At 29.9% G+C, this 21,407-nt stretch overlaps 2 protein-coding genes across 2 annotated transcripts in view; both read right to left on the bottom strand.

Annotated features, from left to right (window-relative positions):
- Positions 1–21,407, bottom strand: part of LOC136977923 (nudC domain-containing protein 3) — a 215,607-nt gene that overhangs the window by 131,998 nt on the left and 62,202 nt on the right. The window lies entirely within an intron of this gene.
- The window catches only part of LOC136977916 (protein phosphatase 1H), a 56,899-nt gene that overhangs the window by 30,622 nt on the left and 4,870 nt on the right, over positions 1–21,407 (bottom strand). The window contains exons 2-4 of the mRNA XM_067273527.1: positions 16,125–16,428; positions 13,277–13,378; positions 5,772–5,921 (exon numbers count right to left, since the gene is read on the bottom strand). Coding sequence (XP_067129628.1) covers positions 5,772–5,921; positions 13,277–13,378; positions 16,125–16,428 — 556 coding nt within the window. The remainder of the gene's footprint in view (positions 1–5,771; positions 5,922–13,276; positions 13,379–16,124; positions 16,429–21,407) is intronic.

The raw sequence follows: 21,407 nt of genomic DNA, 5'->3' as shown, positions 1-21,407 counted from the left end.
AAACGGTATTTGATATACAGTACAAATAGTACTGTACAGTATTGTACTGTGCTTAAAATGATCTCTCGATTTAGAAACACGTAATTTTAAAACCAATCTTTCAACAAAAAGAGTAACTTTTTTTTAAACAGCAACATAATTTTAACAAAAAGTTAAATTTAAAAATTTTCAAATAAAGCATTTTTTCCCTCAAAAAAATTGATCATGTAAAAAAAGAATTAGGGGAAACTTGCTTAATTCGTACTTGCGCCTAATTCGTACTTCGCTTATATCTCGACTCCGGTAATAGCTATTAGTGCCTTTAGTGACAAAAAAAGTAAACAAAAGTCGGCCATATTACCATCTGACAGACAACACGCTGTTACGCTGCTTACGAGACAAATATTGAAAAGGTAAGTTTTTTTCAACTTTTTCTGTAATATTTTTGCACATTTCGTAAGAACGTTCTTCAAATTGGATCGTGTATAAGTTTTTTAACTATCTGTGACGTATTAATGCGTATTTTTGTGATTTCACCTGATGTGATGATATATGAGTATTTGTTGTCAAATTTCTTGGAGGCAAATGTAAAACTTGTTCGACTCTTGCGCCTATTTCGTACTCCAGGCAAGTTCTTAAAACGTACTGGTTCGATTTAGGAAAACCATTTTAGATGAATGTCACAATAAGCTATTACCGATTTGTAAACTGTTATTTTTTACTAAGTTACTGATTTCAAAAATAACCGCAAAAGTATGATCAAATGCACACGATGTGAGATATGGGTATATGAACTTTGCGCAGGAACCAATAAAAAGCAACGGATTACAACTGCAATGACTGCCAAGAATTGGCGAAGACCATCAGCCGAATCTACACACGTATTAATACATTATTGATTAAGATTTTGATTCTTAAGATGCAAACCAATGATAGGATCTCAAAGTACGATTTAAGAATATATCAGTACGATTTAAGATGAATGGTTCTAAATCGTACTTTTTTAGTGTTTTTTTAAATTGTTTATTTCTCAGAAGTTTATAAGATTTATGCTAAATTTGATTATGGTAGTAATAAAATATTTTTCAAATAAAAGTTACTTAAAATGAAAAATAATTTTTGTTTATTAATTTCGATAATATGATGGTTTTTCCTTAAGGGGTACGAATTAGGCAAGTTTACCCTAGTTTTCTTTTGTCAACCACATTATATACAATCTATTTTTACACAATTTTGAAATAAAGAGGGATAGGTGTAAGTTTATAGTATAGCTTCTCTAACAAATGTATCTAATTTATTGTAAAATCTTTTTATTTTTACAAAATGGACAATCAAAATACAGAGAAACTTCTTAGTATTAATTCTCTTTTTTTCAAAATACAGATAATTAGAAAATAAAAAATTAATTACAATTCACAAAATAGAAGAACTATTAATGTAGTTTTAGCTTTTTCTCCTCAAGTGTATTTATTTTCATTTCAATCTCTTTTTCTTCCTTTTCATGATCTTTTCTTAACATTTTCTTGTGCTGTTTTAAATCCTTAAGTTGTTGTGTAAGTTTTCTTTTTTCTTCAGCCCTCGAATGCCTGCTGCTTCTGAATATCTTTTTTCTGTTGCAGAGATGCAATATATCGCTGTCTAGATCCTCTGACTGTTAACAACATTTTCTGGTCTATATTTATTTGATCAATACCACCAGCAAAATGGATCCCATCATAAACTAAGTGTTGAGCAACTAAACTTTCTTCCTTAAGATTTTCATTCAACAGTGATTTGTTAACCGAAAAACCACTCTCAACACTTGCATTCTCATGTGAGAAAGAAAGAGAAATTTTGATGATAGACCACAGATCTTGCAGTTGCCTATCATCCTTCATAATAAAATGTGTCCAGACCATCATCATCACTCCTTTCAGATATGAAGTCCTCAAACTTTGTAGATTAGTGTTTTTATGGATACTTTATTGCAGAGTATATTATACTGTTCTTTTGCTTTGACAGCACATTTCTCATCAATCCTGTTTGTATCATGTAGAACCTCCAGTAAAACATTGAAATACAATTTTCCAACATTTGATTGCATTTTAAGAATTTCTGGTTCTAAGCTGCTCAAAGCCTTCACACATTTGTACTTGACAGGTCCCTTCTCAATAATCTTTTGTGCCATCACTTTCAGCACATTTAGACGATCTCTTAGAAAACAGAATATCTTTGTTGCTTACTTTCAATTCTTTTAAAACCTTTTTTGCTCCAAAACCAATATCCAAATTCTTAAGATGTACCAAGTTTTCATTAGCATTTAAATCTATTTTTAGAAACTGCTTGTCTGTGACTCTGTCATTTTTCACAAACTTTCTCATCAGATTCATTAATAATTGAACAACTGCTTTATAAAGATAGGGTGCAAGAGGTTTGTTGCTCTGAAATCGGGTGAGAAAGCTCTCACTTTGTGTACATATTGACCGAAAAAATAAAAGTTTAACTTTAATAAAGAGATTATTGAGTGCCTGTCTCGAGAATGTAGCCACCTTGCTGTCTTTCAACTTTGTACTGTTGTTTATGTATGTCTTCACAGATTCAACAACTTCTGCTGCACATTCTAAGCACTCTCCATTCTCCAACCACCTAGTTGAACCAAACTTTTTGGGAAACAATCTGCTTCCACTTATAGCAATGTATTCAGCACGCCGAGTAGGTGAGTCTTTTAGCAAATAGTAGAAATTCCGTAGCAGTGATAACAAATTCCAATCTACTACTTTAAAACCAGCTTTTACAGCACCATGAACTACATGTAAACCACATGTTCCCATTCTCACAAATGATTTACCAACATTCTGTCTCTCCATGTGATCTTCTAATTTATTCAGAAAACTTATGTTTACATTTGGTTCGTCCATACAGATACGAAGAATTTTGGCTAGATCAAGATGAATGTCTGAAAGGCCCTTGAGAAATGCAGAGAGAAGATCATCTGCTGTACTATGATCCAGAAAGACACTATTTAAATATCTGGTCATAACCTTATCTTTACTCTCATCCCAGTATTTTATCACAAGATCCATTTGAGTTCTTTGAGCAACTTTGTTTAGTGATTTGTCAAAGGAGATAGTAATATTATCACAACTTGTAACAGCATCAATCAATTTTTCTCTGAAATAATGGGCTAGGCCATAATTTACTATATAGGAAGCTTTATCTGGACCCAATTGAAATTGTGTGGCTATAGCACTGTCAGGGAACATTTTTTTGAAAATGTTTTTAATATCAGAGCATGAATTGAGTGACATCTTTTTCTTTACAACTGCCAATGCCCAAGTTATCTCTGCTTTTATTACATCATCTTTTATCACAAAAGGTGTCAATGTGCTGCTAAGAAATGTTGATTTGATGAGAGACTGTTCATTAATGATCTTAGATCTATCTTCCACAACAGAAGCCATTTTACACACATTTTGTTGACTATTAGAAGAGTTTGAATTTGTTTGGGTTAAAAACCTTACCAGCGAAGTTTGTTCTGACTTCAATCTTTTTATTTCAACATGACTAGAACTATTTGCATGGGATATTAATGCACACTTTCCCATATTACTTAACAAGAAAACTTTACAACAAATGCAGCAAAATGCTTTTGTATCATCATCTTTTACAGTTCCTAACCAAGAATTGAATTCTGGATGAATAGCTGGATCTAGCCATTGGAGATTAAACGTCGTTTGTTTCTGTGCCATTATAATTTAAGAATGTAGAAAAACACAAACCTCAAACATAATTATTAAAAGACAGATGAACCAGATCAGATAGCAATGTGTAAGACTTGTTTTGTCACAATACTAAGTACAACATTCAAATGACATCCAATCTGCATCTGCATATATATTAATTAAAAGTAGTGTTGCCAACCAATTCAAAATTCAAATTTACAGCTAGACATTTTTTAATAAAAATACCCAAATCATATTGTTTCCATTAGAATTGTTTGATTTTTTTTAGCTAGATTGTTCATAAATCCATTAAATTAGCTGAATTGGCAACTCATTAAAAGAAAAAAAATGTTCCGTTGCCACCATTTTGATTTTGATTTCGGTGTAAAGCCAGAGTTTTAATAATTATTTTTAATAATTTTTATTTATTATTTATTTAATTTTGCATTAAATTTCATCTTTTCATAAAATTTTCTTAATAATTCAGACAAAATTTATTTATTTTAACCCTTAATTACAATTCTTATAATTATTGCAAATCATATCACAAGCCATCTTTCTCACTTTTATAGCAAATTTTAATTAAACGAACTAATGTTATAGAATTTAAATAAAATAAAATAAATACAGAAATAAACATCAAACAAAATTAAAATTATATATTAATAAAATATAGAAGTTCAGCGTATAGAATCATAACTATAAAATCTCATTCTTTTGCAACATAACTATAAAAATAGTTTTGATGTTGTTTCGCACTAAAGATACTAAAAAATTAAAATACATTTGATTAATTTAATTAATTTTTTAAAAAATTTACCAGCTTTTTAAATTTATAATTAATTATAAGCAAGTTAACATTGGTTAAACTATTGGATTATCTAGTTCACTGTTTCTCAACCACCGGTCTGTGGAGATTCTTGATCAGTCCGCAGAGAATTTTTACCGCTCTGTGTTAAAAATTTTCTTATTGAAAAAAATAGTGATAATTTAATAAATGAAAATTTTATAATGTATAAATGATAATAATAAGTAAATGATGATGATAATTTTACAATTTACTTCTGTAGTAATTCTTTAATATATAGTAAAGTTTCTTGTTAAAACACCACTGGTCCGCAACATTTTTTTCACAAATTTTATCAGTCCGCGGGCCAAAAAAGGTTGAGAAACGCTGATCCAGTTGATTTTCAAAACTATAACTACAGTATATCTATTACAGGTATGATCCCTAAATTTGCCAAAATCAGTGGATATTTGTTACCCAACATCATTTCTGTTAAACTAATTATTAAACTATGTATCAAAGTTGCAGAAATTAATGGGAGAGGGGGGAAAATATGCTTGCAGTACAATACTTTCAAGGAAAATTGTAACAACAAATGTAAAAAACTACTAATCAGCACCAGCATTTTACTGTAAATATTGGATAGCTATTTATAGTTTTTTATGTTGTACAGTAATGTTTTAAATGTGAAAAACAATTAAATTACCGAGTTTTACTGATCTATTTAGCTATTTTGAAGTGAATATTCTAATAAATTACGATTTCAAGTCTTAAAAGTTTGTAAACTAATTTTAATTAGTTATTTTTATTCTAATTAACAAATTCATCTTTTTATAATCACTGAATTATTAAAATTAAAAACTATTACATAATAGTAGTTTATCCTGTTATTAATCCACAACTGTAAAATTATACGGCTTCAGAATGGTGAAAAAGCCATTTCGGATTCTAGTATATTTTCTTATTAAAGATTGCAGCATTACTTCTTGCCACCTGCAGATGGCTACGCTTGGTCAGCCATATTCAGCAAACGAAATCAACAAGGCAGCTAAGGAGACAAATTCCCTGACTTTTTGACAATTTTTGAGAAATTCCCTGACATTCCATGACTTTTTCCAAAACTAATGAAAATCCCCGACTTTTCCGGTGCATAGGAACCTGTATATGAGTATAGTATTTAGCAATGCTTCTGAATAAAGAAAAGTTAAAGATAATTAGTTTTGTTCTTTCTACAAAAAAAACCACACACACACACACTTAACTGAATTTCTAGTATTTTAAATAAATTTTTAAATAATACTCACCATATCAAGAAATGCTGTTTCTAATGCTCCAGTGATCAAACTGTCAATAGAAACTGATTTCTCAATAGGAATATATGATGGTCCTTTCTTTGTTTTCTCGGTAGCATTACTTAATGGTAAAATAAGATCAAGTACACTTATTAATTTTTCCTAGAAATAAATATAATAATGAATTAATAATATAAAAAATAAAAATGAATAATAATAAGAATAAAAGCAATTAAACTATTAAGAAAAATTGTAGTAAAGTTATAACTTGAACTAGTATAAAAGTCTACTGAGTTTCAATTTCCTTTAATAATTTGAGCAATAATTTAATACATTCAATCCATAATAAGCACCAACAAAAGATATTTTCAGTTATGATAACATCAACTTTGCAGGTAACAAAAATTTACCTTAAACTCCTATTTAGCATTTAAAAATGGGCATTTCAAAATAACATTATGATGCAGAGTTATTAACAGTTATTGTATATGCAGTAGAGTATAGAAATAGAGCAAACATTACCTATTTCATAGCATTTGCATTGCTTTTCTAACTTATTACTTAACAAAATAAAATAATTTATTTAAAATGTTTTCCCTCCATAAGAAAAAACTTATAATTTGATTTGAAGTATTTCAAATCAAGAAAATACCACACACACATGCATAAGACTCTTGATAAGCTGAAGTAGAAAGAATAAAGAATTTGAGTTAGCAAAATTCACATTACAAGAAACTAAATATTGCAATGCAAGCAACACAGTTAGATTTAAATACATTAGATTTTTATTACTTCTTTGGTCCACACATTTACAAAATAACAAAATATTCAAATCATTAGTAAAATAAGTCTGGACACTCATAATTATGTTTTCTTTTCTGATCTGTCTGATACCATTATTTATTGAGAACTTTCAAAATACTCTCCTGTTATGCAAATCCTCATTTAGAGAGCATACTCATGAAGTTCCAAATTCTTTGGTGATTTCAAACTTTTATTTTTTACCCTTCTGTATGGTTAACTAGCAGATAAGCCCGGCACTGCTCAGGCAAAAAGTAACGATAGCGAAGATTAAAATTATTACATTATAGCCAATCTTACCCGTTTTCACAGAATGCAAGAATTAGGTCCCCCTGTTTCCAGACTAATTAGAGAATTTTTAGATGGGTCTAAATATATGATCGATTTCCCACAAAAAATTGCATCTGCGCCTGTAAATCTTGTACACCACTTTCTCTTAACACTTCCATTGTTAAGGAATAAACTGCTTTCATCCCCACTGGGTACTCTACTAAAACGCAGTTAAAAACAAAAAATTGCATCTAAAATAGTACAGTAGAAGCTGAGTTCTTTACGATAAGCCTTAATTCTTTCCCTCTTCCCTGCAGGGGAATTTCCAAAAATCCTTTCTTAGTGTGCATTCTCAAAGCATACCCTATTAAACGCAGTCAAAAACGCAAAAAACCACATCTAAAATAGTACAGTAGAAGCAGAGTTCTTCAGGATAAGCTATAATCCTCTCCCAATCCCCCGTGGGAAAATTTCGAAAAATCCCTTCTAAACATTCTCATGATGTACCGTGTACCAAGTTTCAACTCCTAACCGTTTGGGCTCTGTGCTGGGTCCAGAACATTCGAGAGTATTCAAGAGTGCTTTGGAATGTTCCACAATGATCTGGGATGTTCTGGAATGTTCCCAAACGTTCCAGAACATCCCGGAACATTCTGGAATGTTGTGGGGACTATTCTGAACTGTTCTAGAAATTTCTAGAGGGCAAAACTTCCAGCCCTTATATCTTCAACAGCACACTTTTCAGGTAAAAACGGGAACCTTCTTCAAGGATGGGGGATAGAGGGCTACCACACCATATAACTCCCTTGATCGTACTGGGACTCATTTTTGAGTTTTAGCGGTACGCACAATGTACACTTACTTTTATAATATATATTGATGATTATAGCTATATTTTCTGTTATTAATAAGTCTTTTATTTTCATTGCTGCTCATATTTCTGTCTACATCAAAATAAAAATGACCCAATATATTGATCTATCACTCACTAGTACTGATGGCAACATGTAAGTACAGTAGACCCCCCTATAACACAAGTTCATATAACACGGCGAAAAAATTGCAATTGTGTTTGTATAACACTCTAAAAGAGACTCGTATAACATGGTAAAACATCATCGCCAACTCTTGTTGCGACAGGATTGGTCAAATCTGGACCAATAGCGGATATTGTACAAACCATTGAGTTTAAATGAGCACTGGACCTACTTTATTATTTAACGGCCATAAAAATTCTATTTTTATTAATGATGTCTCCAAAGTTAAGTTATTTTTCTGCGTAAAATTCGCCAATCACAAAATACATGCCCGCCATTCGATGAGCCGCTCCGCGACGAAAATAAGCTTAAGCAACGGTGTCCGGTAAGTAATCCTACAATTTTTTGTTTATAGCACAGTTTATATGGATTATTCCCAAAAAATTATACGTGATTTGGAAATGGTGAGTCAAATTAGTCTAGAATCGATTAATTTTATGAAAGAAAACCTATCAAACAGCCATAGTCCCTAAACTGCACACGTACCGGGCTGTGATTGGCTCATGTATTTAAGTGACTTGTACAACACGGATTCACATAACACAGAACGTATCTACTGTGTTATAGGGGGGTCTACTGTACAGTACAAACTTTACAGTCAAATTCTTGTGGATGTTTAGTTTCAAAAAAAAATTTAGATAAATGCACATATCTACTTGGTCAATATATCAATAAAATCATAAAAACCAAAAGGACTTTTTTATAAATTTAAAAAAAGCATTATCTGTAACATTTGATGGCCAATTCAAGTTTAAGGGTAAAGTTATTTTAGGTGCATTTGTTAAATTTTTCTGTACTTTTGAATCTTGGTCTTAGTAGTACTAAGATGTTAAGTAACTTTGTATGCCTTCAAACATATGTAATTAAACATTTTATTTCATCTTAATGTTGTCTGTCTCCTTGAAAACACAATAAAAATCATATAAAATTACACATGTCCTAGCTTCACCAGAACATTACATTTTTACTTTACATTTCTACTTGTACAAACAATGTACTGTACATTGAATTTATAAAAATTATATTAAGACAAATAAAATTCAATGAGCAATTGCTTATTGTGACATTGTCACATTGCTGACCTGCAATTTTTAATCATATTTTTAATTTATTTAATTTAAAATATATGCTCTCCTCATCAAATTAGTAGTGGCTTGCCTCTGTACATCATACTTTTCCTTTAACAATAGTGTCATGCTGGTCATCTATTAACTTTAACTCTTTTCAGGGGAAAAGTTTTGAATTGAAATAACATGATTTCCAGTTTGCATCAGACATTCGTATATAGTTAATAGGGGCCTCCTGCCCCTAAGGTTTCCATATCTGGTCTCATCTTTCATCTATCTAACTTCATTCTTGAGATTAAGGAAAGATAGACAGAGGACAGTGGGAATTTATAGGTCTACAATTTTTTTAATTTGCAGCACAACAAAGTTATCATGAGTCAACCATATATATACTATGGCTCTTTGTAAACAATTACTACAAAATCAAGAAATATTAAGTAAATATACTATTAACATAATCTCACACAGATAACTTGCAATGATATAAAACCCACAACAGCATATACCCTGTAGAAAATTGCAAGAATGGAAATAAATAACCTGCCCTACAGTATACCCCATGCCTTCAAAGTCGTCATTAATAGCAAGGTACTTACACATATGCAATTTAGAATGTACCATCTCAAACATTAAAGCACCGTCTTTTATTACACTTCATTATAGATATAATTATCAAATAAGTGAAATGAAAAACAGAATACCTCCTAAATTACGTGTGTCAAAAATAAAAGTCTACTAAAGACAAAAATTTTTTAATCTTAATTTCGTGATATAATGTTTCCACTTCATGCCAACATTTAATATATAATTATAACACCTACTTGTTGTGGCATTACAGGAGTAGAGTCTTAGAGAATGAACTCGTCCGCTAGCACTTTCAGTAGTGTAAAACGACTGTCCTCAAGTGGTCTATCGAATACAATATTTTAAGATTTTCGACCGGTATTCCGACGGTTTCGTAAAGATCACTTTTTCGAATATTTCAAACAATGTTTCTGACAATCCAACAGATTTTCTGTTTTCGAATGTTTTTTAAAAAATTTTTTGCATCATAGCACATGAATGGGAAAAAATAATTTTAAATTAAGCTTGTTGTAGTAAAATAAGGCCATAAAAGAGCCTAGTACAAGCATGAAATATAAGCTATGGTAAAACTAAGTATTTGAGTAGCAAAGGCTTTAACATCGTGGGTTGAGCTGTTTGAAAGCTGTTACCCAAATCTGTGGGAGCTCGAGAGTTGAGGAGTTACACAGTATAGTAGCAGAAATGTAGAGTGTCTCCTAAATGAATAGTTTTTTTTGCTCGTTGTAGCATTTCAGTAGTTTTGTTTTGCTCCAGAGAAGCTGGTAATTGTGGTCGAGCACTTTCTTTGCTAACTCTGTAACTGGCCTGCTATTTTTGATTTTTTGATGTTCAAGGATACATGAACTTAATCTTCTGGCTGTGGCCCTTACGTAACTGGTTTCTTTACTGGATGGTGTATGTTTTAGCAGGATTTGGTAAACACTGGATTTTTTGTCCCACTAGTACTTATCCCTATCATTACATAGTAGTCTTCTTAGATTTGATTGCGGTGTAATTGGTAGAATGTAACCATTACTTCTAAAAAGATGTGCAATTTTTAAGGAAACAGGACCTAAGTAGGGTATTGGGGGATGCGCTATTCTTATTCTTTCTACCAATTACACCACAACCAAATCTAAGAAGACTACTATGTAATGATAGGGATAAGTACTAGTGGGACAAAAAATCCACGGGTTACCAAATCCTGCTAAAACATACACCATCCGGTAAAGAAACCAGTTACGTAGGGGCCACAGCCAGAAGATTAAGTTCACGTATCCTTGAACATCAAGAAGACATCAAAAATAGCAGGCCAGTTACAGAGTTAGCGAAGAAAGTGCTTGACCACAATTACCAGCTTCTCTGGAGCAAAACAAAACTACTGAAATGCTACAACGAGCAAAAAGAACTATTCATTTAGGAGACACTCTACATTTCTGCTACTATACCGTGTAACTCCCCAAATCTCGAGCTCCCACAGATTTGGGTAACAGCTTTCAAACAGCTCAACCCACAATGTTAAAGCCTTTGCTACTCAAATACTTAATTTTACCATAGCTTATATTTCATGCTTGTATTAGGCTCTTTCACGGCCTTATTTTACTATGACAAGCTTAATTTAAAATTATTTTTTCCCATCCATGTGCTATGATGCAAAAAATTTTTTAAAAAACATTCGAAAACAGAAAATCTGTTGGACCATTGGAAACATCGTTTGAAATATTCGAAAAAGTGATCTTTACGAAACCGTCAGAATACCAGTTGAAAATCTTAAAATACTGTATTCGATAGACCACCTGAGGACAGTAGTTTTACACTACTGAAAGTGCTAGCAGACGAGTTCATTCTCCAAGATTCTATTACTGTAACGCCACAACAAGTAAGTGTTACAATTATATAAATCTTAATTTCTGTTTCATTTATCATTTAATATTAATAAAATATATTCATTTTAACATTTATTATTACTACTCAAAAAAACATGATCTTGACATTAAAATTAAAGTTTAATGTTGATAAAATCCAATGACAGATTTGAGTGTCAATCACTCAGCTGTTATTTTCTGTAAAGAACTTTAAATTTGCTCTCTCATCTGTAGAAATTTTTGTCACTCCAATTAGTGGTGAATGTTTATCACTAGTGGAAAAGTTCAACATGTTTAAATGTGATCACAACTTCAAAAACAAAATGTCACTGAAAAGGCTAATGCAACATTCATCCCTCTTTTCACCAGCAATTCACTCTCTGTATAATTGAATAAAAAATTTGAAAGTTTATTTTGATATTTATTGTTATTTGATAAATAAAACAGAAATGAACCAAAGTGAATGAAAAACTATTCTTCAGCATCCAACTCATTTAAAACATGTGCTTCCTTACTTTCTAAAGATTGTAATGATCAAGGTTTCTAAAATTATGTTTCATTCTTCAAATTACTGTTTAGAACACAAAGATTTATTTTACTACTTTCTTCTAACTTGAAACATTTGTACAAAATAACATATTATTTCATGCAACTGTCACTTTAATTAATATAAATAAATCTCACTACTAGAATTTAAAAAATAAAGCAAAAAATCAAAATTGTAATAGTTATTTTTAGTTTTCATTTCTTTAACAAATAAATATCATAAGTAATGCAACTATTATTTTAAAATGTATATAATTATTTTTCGTTTTCAATATTCACTTTATAGCAATGAAAAAGACTGAGTTTATAGTTTATTGGATGACAATTATCATGTGTCTTAACCATAAAATTTTTCTGAAATGATATTATTATATAGATAGTGATAATTACTGAAAATTTATCAACTTTTAAGATACAAATTCAAATAAGAATGTTTAACAATACCATGGATTTCAGGAAAAATCACAATTGCAGATTACTATGTCTGCATGGCAAAAAGATTATTCATGTTTTTTTAAAGATGCTATTATTGACTTTAGACAAAGATAAAGCTGTTTGATGAACTTGTAATTGCAATTTAAAATCAACATATGATACATCTGATTCACATAACCCACACCCTGTTTCAAATTGCCTTTGAAACACAGATAACCGATGGATTATCCAGACATAATTATGATAACTTAAAATTTCAAATCACTTATTTATAAAAATATAGAAATTAAATCAAAATGCAAGATTTATTTGGTTAAACATAAGATATCTAAGAGTCTATTTTCATTATTAGTTAAAATTTCCAATACGAATAATAGACTTGAGAGATTTTATGTTTATTAACCCCTTATTTTAAAATATCAAAATCAATTGAAATATATCCGCATGCACTAACTAAAATAAATTTTAAAATATAATAATAAGAATTGAAAAATACTACCAGTTGATTTAATACAGTAATCTTAGTTGAATTAGCCTGGATTGTAAATTATTAATTAAAAATTTTTAACTTGGAATAACAAAATATTTAATATATACTCTAAAACTTAAATATTTTGTTTCAAAATTTTATGTATCACAAAATTTAAGAACAGTGAATAGGCACTTAAAACAAATTAAATAGGTCTCATAATTCTCTTAAATAAAAAGAAACCTATACTTATAACTAGTATACATAAACAGCAAATTATAACATTTGTTTGTAATTTAATTAAACTACTTTATGACAAACTTTTTTGTTCAATCATTGCAAAACAAGTGAACAATGTATATCAAAAATTATTCATTAAATAAGAATACCTAATTGCTAGGTTTATCAGGCTACATTTGGAATGCTAATTTAATTAACAAATTTAAACAAAACTATGAGTTACCTGAAGTATTGTATGAAGAGTTTTTGCTGCAGCAACTGCAACACCAGAACCAGCATGACCATCAAATAAACCAAAATAAATCCATGGTAGACTTTGTTCAATCTATTAAAAAAAAAATATTACAATTATTTTAGAATTAAACCTGATAAAAATAATGAAAAAGATCCATTTTTGTTTATTTTATATTTAAAATACTTTGACATATCAATACATATACTATAAATTTACTATAAAAATTTTTCCTTTTTCATATCTTAATTTCATTTTTGGTTCAGCTGTAAAATTTAATAATATAATTATTTAATATTGAATAAACATTTATTTATTTATTTATTTAAGGCTTAATTGGAGCATATACATTTGTCATTCATTTTTTGCTTCTTATAAAAATGAATAGATATTTAAAATTTTTATATGGAATTAAATGGAGCTGCTTATTTATTGTGTACATTTTCTCAACATCTTGAATATCAGTTTACTAAATAAATTAAATCATTACTTAAGATATTTTAAACAGATGATAAGGAAGATTAAACTTAGTAGGACTGTGCTAAACTAAAATATAGATATTGATATCAGGCTTGATACTGAGATTTCTTTGATATATTGATAAAAAATTTCAATAAATACTAAAAATTATTGAATACTGAAAATGATTGATAATGCTGTGCTGATAATCAATATATCAAACCAAAACTAATGTTTACAATAATAATACAGATATTCTACATCCGATAAAATGCCAACTTTTATTGATAATGTTGAATATTGGTATGTTATCAATGACAAACATTGGTAATTCTGTATTTGTTAATCACGATAATCATCACTTTACTTCTTTCAACATAATAATTTCTCCAGCTGTCAGAAAATAGCACCATTGTTAAAAATTCTAAAGAGGGTTGTTGTAGTTCTCACAATTAGTGCTCTGCTGATAACTGATATAGCAAACCAAAAGTAATAAATGTTTACAATATCAATATTCTGAAATCTAGACTATTGATATTGTAAACATATATTAGTTTCAGTTTGATATATGTTATCAGCACAGCACTAATTAATATGAAGATATAAATACTTTAAAACTGTAAATTCATTCATGTGCTAAATTAGGATAAGGCATTACTAGTGTCATAGTCATATGGTCTAGTTGCATGTGTAGCATGGGTGGTACATTAGTTCACAGTGGTTAGGCACTTGGGAGGACTAATGTAAATTTTGTGTTTTAAAATTATTGCCAGTTAAAGTGTAAAGGAGTCAATGTCCGATCGTTAATTTTTGTTTTGGGGCGTTATTTTTATTTTATTCTTTTCTTTTTCTTGGTTCCTTTTTTTTGTTGTTACGGACAAACTCCCAAGCACCAATGACCAAAAGAACAAAAAACGAAAATTTTTAACTTAGTTTGCATCGGTGCCCGATCCTGGAACATCATCCTATGTAAATTAGACAGTGCGGAGCTACACTGGATGAACAATTAAAAGCGGAACAGCCAGGACCAAGAGGAGAGAGAGCTTCAGGTGACCAGGGTGGTAAACGTTGTGGGTGATAAGCTCGAGGAGATTGTATCGTTTGGCTATACTCTATTTATAGTTTGAGTAAGAGATAAAACGTTTTCTGTATTATTAGAAAGACGTACAAGACTCTGCTTATGGATTTGGTTATTACTTTACAATTAGATAACTTTTGTTCGGGTCAATTACCCTATTATTATTATTTTGGTTGTTAATAGAATTAAAGTTTATTTTTATTGTTCAGGACTGGTTGTGGTTTGTGGAAATTATTGGTTTAAATAAAGTCCAGGCCTGGTACTTACCCCATTATTATGTAACCTCTTTTTGTTTCCGAAAGCGGTGGGTTACAAAAGTACATAGACAAGTGAAGTGTATGATGAGATCTAACATATAGTGAAACCTCGCTTAACAAGCACCTCTCATAACAATTCACATAACGAGCAAAACAAATTGTAAAAAAATGACTTGCTTAACAAACAACATTTCGCATAACGAGTGACGAGGAGAGGCGAAGTCCCAGATTGTGGGCATGCTACATCAGTCTGTGTTTAGCACTCATTCTGCTATCACCTTAGTGTTGCTTGAGATCACACATTTTTCCAAACTTGTGTTCAGACATATTACATATAAACATCAACAATCATAGCCCGTTATATACATGCCAAACAATATGTCAAATTCTTGGGCTATGTCAATTGTCTCTGTTAGAGTATTTTTGATTCTAACTTCTAAGATGTCACTGAATGCTGAAAAAACTGATAGAATTACTCATAGTGGAATTAAAACTGTTTATGGAATGTCATATAAAAAGATCTCATTCGTTCATAATTTATCATCTTTTCTTCTTCTTAAAAAAAAAATTAGTTTGTCAATTCCTTTTAAACTACTTCAATACTTTTATTAATACAACTATCAGTAATAATTTCAGATAGCTTTTGTTGAATGTCTGGGTTGATCACAGTTTTCTATTATATTCAGTGATAGTTTACTTGTTATTCACTTTCTTCTCCTTATGATATCTAGGAAGCATTTTAATTCAACTAAAATAAAATACAGTTATCTTTCTTTCTCAGACATTGAAAACACAAGAAGTGAGAAAATTCATCCCTAAAATACACTTTTCAATTAGCAATATTAAAATGAAAACGGTTACTAGTGATGTCATAAGACATACTGCCATTGCCAATTTCTCCTGTTTTGTTGTAAATGCTACAATGTGTTTTGTGAAGACAAAATGTAAAATAGTATAAGTTTCAGATAACTTTGAATATTAAAATGCTACTATACTGTATCTTATCAGATTTTCATAAATTAAGCCCCATGATTAAAATACTTACAGCAAGCTTTTTACGAGGTTCTGGAGTTGATGGAGGAGTCCTAAAATGGGATTCATTCAATGATAAAGTATTAATGCTATCACTAGTTGAAGGCACTGCAACTGAATCAATTTCTTCAGAATTTAGATTTTCAGGAACAGTTTTAATCTCTGCATTATCTCCTATTTGAGTCACTATAGGAATTTCATATGAATTACCTTCTTTACCTATGTTAACTTGACCATCAGTAAAGGATCTACATAAGAGTCCTCTATAAACAGCTGCTTGATCTTCATTACGTACACTTTTACCTGCATTAATTGCTCTGAAAAAATAAAATAATTATTAATTACAATTGATTGAAATAAAGATTAAAAAACAAAAACAAAATTTTCCAATTATTATTTTACTTACAAAATGTAATATGTACAGATATATGAAAAATTATGTGATAACTACTAATAAAAATCCCAGTTAAATTCAATTTAATATACACAAAACAAAAACTCTCACTATGTAATATCATTTAAATAATTCTTTAGATTATCAATATTTTTAAAGATAAAAAAATATTTTAATGCTATTTCAAAGCAATTCAAATGACAGGAATCAATTCACTCATTAACAAATCATAGTTGTTCTTTATTTGACTTCATATCTATAAAAAATATTTTAGCTTATATTAAACTACAGAGTAAAAGTTAAATATTTCAGTACTAGTCTTTAATCAATCTATATTGTAAAGAAGCACATTATGTTTACATAAAGCTGGAGTCAAAGAATGATGTAGTCAATACACACATTATCATGAAATCAATATTTTATTTTCTGTACCAACAGTCTAGTGACAAATAAATTCACATCTTAAAAATTATTCCAGCGGGTATCTTTTAATAAACAACATTGGTTTTGATCCAATTGATGATCTTTTAAGTTGTGAATTAATTTATTTTTAAGTTTCTTCTTCCAGTTCCCATATTATTTCAGAACAGTCTAGTGAATTCATCAAATATAAATTATCAGCTTTAAATCCTAATAAAAGAAATATAATTTTACTGTTATATTATATTAATTAGAAAATACTTTTAAACATTTTTATTTTAAAAATTATGGTGTTTCAGGAATCTAATTAACTTCAAAGTGTCTCTAATCCAAAAATATTGGAAAACACTGGTCTATAATATAAACAATCTAAATAAACATAATAAAAACACGCTCTCGTAGCAAAGTTTAACAAACTGCTAGTCTGTTTGCACCCTCTGTCAGTCAAAATTGTTCTCTTTGCAATTTATGAATAGAAATCATCATCAGTTGACAGATCATGAGATAAAAAGACCCTGGTTAAATTTCAAACCTTTCCTCTTCCTCTTGGTGGTCAAACAACAATAATGGCAAGGTATAACAAAGTCAAGGAATATCCTTCTAACTACAAACTTTTATTATAAGTTAAATTAAATAAATAAAAATTAACAATAAAAATAAAATCAATTCCACACAAAGATTGTAAAATCTGTCAGTAAGATTTTTGACTTCTTTGAACATGGCTATTTTATTAATAAAACATTCACAGAAACATCAAAACTAAATCACTAAGAATTTTACGTATCTATCATTGAAACAAACTTTCTTTATCAAAAATGAAGTCAAGTCTTGTTGTCATTTGATTGAGGTGTAAAGGTCAGACACTACTGATTATCTTCTTCATTGCCAGCCAGATGGCCAAGGCAGTTAGGGCAGCGGTTGGGGAACTGGGGTAAAAATGAAATTATTGGAGGTGATAAGGAATTTCTCCAAAACCTAAAGAGTAAAAGTTTTCAATGAAATTATTATGTTCCAAAATGATAATTTTATTTGGTTTGTCTATTATTTATTATTTTCAGTGTAAAATGATTCAATAAATAGTGTTTAATTTAAATTTGTATCGATTTTCTCCTTTTCAAAATGAGGGGGGTAATCTCTGCACACAAAGCTAGAATTTTCTTTCTATTTCCTTTTTTCCGCCTTTCACGATTCGCATATCTTCGACAATAGTTCACGCATCTTGGCTAATCTTAAAATATTTTCCAAGGTCAATTTCGTTTAAACCTTCTCTGCTAAGACGTCACTTGTAAGAGGAAACCCCTCATAAACAATGACGTCACGTAAACATTGGCTATCCGACTTTCCAACCGTCCTCAGTGCACCTGAAGAAGGCCTTTTAAAATGGCCGTAAACGTTTGTGCTCATTAATTTGTCTGCTAGAAATAGTGTGTGAAAGGTTTTTTGTGCCTACGAGGGGGGTAATGTTGACTTACACAAATATATTTTGGGGTAATGGCTAAAAAAGTTCCCTGCCCCGAGTTAGGGCATCTGGGATGCCTTGCATTAAATCTAGATAATCAAAAACACCCTGGGAATTTTTCAAGAGTTGATATGTTTCAGATGTGTTGGGCTCCAACCTTCATCACTATGGTCTAGCCAACCCATGGTTAGCTTGAAAAAAGGCCCTCCTATTGTCCATGGGTAAAAAGAGTTTTAAAAAATTATCCAAGCTAAAACCTCTTAAACTGAACTTAAAACATATTTTAAACAGATCAACTTTAAAAATGTTTTACCCATGTGTAAACAATTATTTATAGTGACATCACCACAATGCCAGGCTGCAATTTTTAATCATATTTTTAATAATTTTTTAATTTAAAATATATGCTCTCCACCTCAAATTAGAAGTGTCTTGCCACTGTACATCATACTTTTCCATTAGCAATAGTCATGCCAGTCGTATATCTAACTCCTTTCAGGAAAAAATATTTTAATTGAAATAACGACTTCCAGTTTGTACTGGAAGTTCATATATAGTTAATTGGGGCCTCCTGCCCCTAAGGTTTCCATATCTGGTCTCATCTTTCATTGATCTAACTCATTCTCAAGATTAAGGAATGACAGATGGACAACAGTGGAAATTTATAGGTCCACAATTTTTTCAAATTGCAGCCCAATAATGATATATTTGTTTGATTCATGAAAAGCGACCAGCTCCAACAACACCTTTATCTTTTACATCTGCCCAACACATAAGCTATGTTGTCACATAAAGAACATAACAAGGAGACATTTTGAGTTGACAAAAATAAAAATAATTTTGAAGACTTTTTTTGATGATATGGAAAAAATTGTCACAGATTATGCACAGTGTCCTATAATGTATTAAAGTTAAAAGATTTTCAACTCATGATCTACATATTACAGACAGGAAATTATGTTGTCAGTGCTGTGACCAGGAAGCCACCTCATTTTGTACATTTTGGTTTTGATATATGAAAGAGGTAAAACTTCTGTCTGGAATTTCAGTAATGGCAATAGAATTGTATGGGTAGACTATAGAGATGGGTTCTAAACCTTTACCACAGTTTAAAATCACAAATAATGAAAAATTGCATTTCAAGAATGTTTCTTGATGACCACAATTTACACATTTTTTAGACATACTTCCTAGATCTATTATTGACAGGTTCAGATCACAGTTTCTTTGACTTTGTTTCTAAAATGAAAATTGGTATTTTGTTTCTTCCACCAATGGCAAAATAATTTTTATTAAGAATGGATATTATTCATGTTTTAGATGTTATTAATACAATAGAAAGATACTTTTTCACTTGGCACAGAGTCACTGCTGTGACTCTCAATTTGTCTGGACAACTACAAAAGAAAAGAATAATGTGAGATCTAAGTAATATTTTAGTACTGTATTATATTCTGATCAGGTGTTTTGAATTAAATACATATTTTCTAAATTTGATTCATATATATTTTGAATCAAATTGAATACAAAATTAAACATTTGAGAGTAAAAGATCAGTTACTCACTGCAGAACAACATTTTTTAATTGTTTGATGATTTAAAATAAAATTAAGTAATCCCAAATTAGACTAAGAATTTTTTCTTGAGAAAATTTTTAAAACAATTATTTTTTAATCATATTATTACCTAACTTTACTGTTTATAACTTTTACTTCAAAGTAAGTATAAGTTAACCCTGAGACACAACAAACATGAAAAAGATTTGTATTGCTTTCTGTCAAAGCTGGTTTAATTCAGACAGTTAAGCTAACTCAACGATAAATAAATTAGCAAAGGTGGGGACTGAACCAAGAAAAGAGAAGTCTTCTATTTGTAAAATATCAACATCAAAAACAATTTGAATCACCACTGATTAAATCATGATTTTTATAATTTAGAGCAAAGATGAACTAATTTTTTTACTTTTATTTGTGCAAAATGTGAGTGAAGACAAAATTAAAACAATAATCTATTGTTTCTGGTTTAGAAATCCTATCTTTGAAATTTTCTACTTGATAAAATATAATTGTCTCTGATTTATAAATTATTTAACTATTTGTCCTTTTTCTTTGATGATCAGCTATTTCTGAATTAATTAGGCAAAAACACCTTTCCTTCTTTGGTGAAGTTTCACACTTCCTAAGTTCATGTTCTCTGCCATTTTTGTGACACAATGAAACAATTCACCCAATTAGTTCACAAAGTGTAAAAGCTGGAAGTAACAGTGGTAAATGTAATAGCCAAAATTTCTTCAAAATTTGTTTAAACCAGATCCAAAAATTGACAATTATAAACAAAATAAATAAATCTAAAAAATAAATTTTTAGTATTATAAATAATTAGAATTATTATTGAGTTGTATTTCACATTTTTTGTTGAAAACACAGCAAAGCTCAATTTCAATAAAATGTAAGAAATAATTACATAAAAATATTCATTAGTATTATAATGTAAAAATTATACTTATATAGTAATCAATTTCATAATCATTACTTCTATAAGACCCTTTTCACACAATCCAATCTGAAACTGACTGTGACTAGCCATGGCATTGTATCTAAACACAGCAACCATATCTACTCATAGTGACCATGCATACAATATTTTTTATATTTTCAATTAATTTGCTTTTTATACTTGGAGCAGTGGTTTATGATAGACCAAAAGAAAACATGCTATTTATGTATGTGTATTATACGGGGTGTTCGGAAATTCCTGTTACAAACTTCTAGGACTTGTAGAGGGGAGTAAGTACATAATATTTTGATTAAGAACCCATGTCCAGAAACGTACCATTTCCGTTCTACGACGGTTTCAATTCAGATGTTTAACTCTTCCACTTCTGTGACGCAGTGCAATTATTAGGTAACTATTCGAAAGGAAACATAACAAAACATCCAATTGTCACTTAAGCACATTTGTTTTTATTAACACTTAAACTTTGTGTGTTTACATTATTCCAAAACAAAAAAGAACCCAGCATA

Source organism: Centruroides vittatus, unplaced genomic scaffold (genome assembly GCF_030686945.1).
Source record: "Centruroides vittatus isolate TY-2023 unplaced genomic scaffold, ASM3068694v2 contig_482, whole genome shotgun sequence".
Lineage (NCBI taxonomy): Eukaryota > Metazoa > Arthropoda > Arachnida > Scorpiones > Buthidae > Centruroides > Centruroides vittatus.
This window is presented reverse-complemented; position numbering and strand designations above follow the sequence as displayed.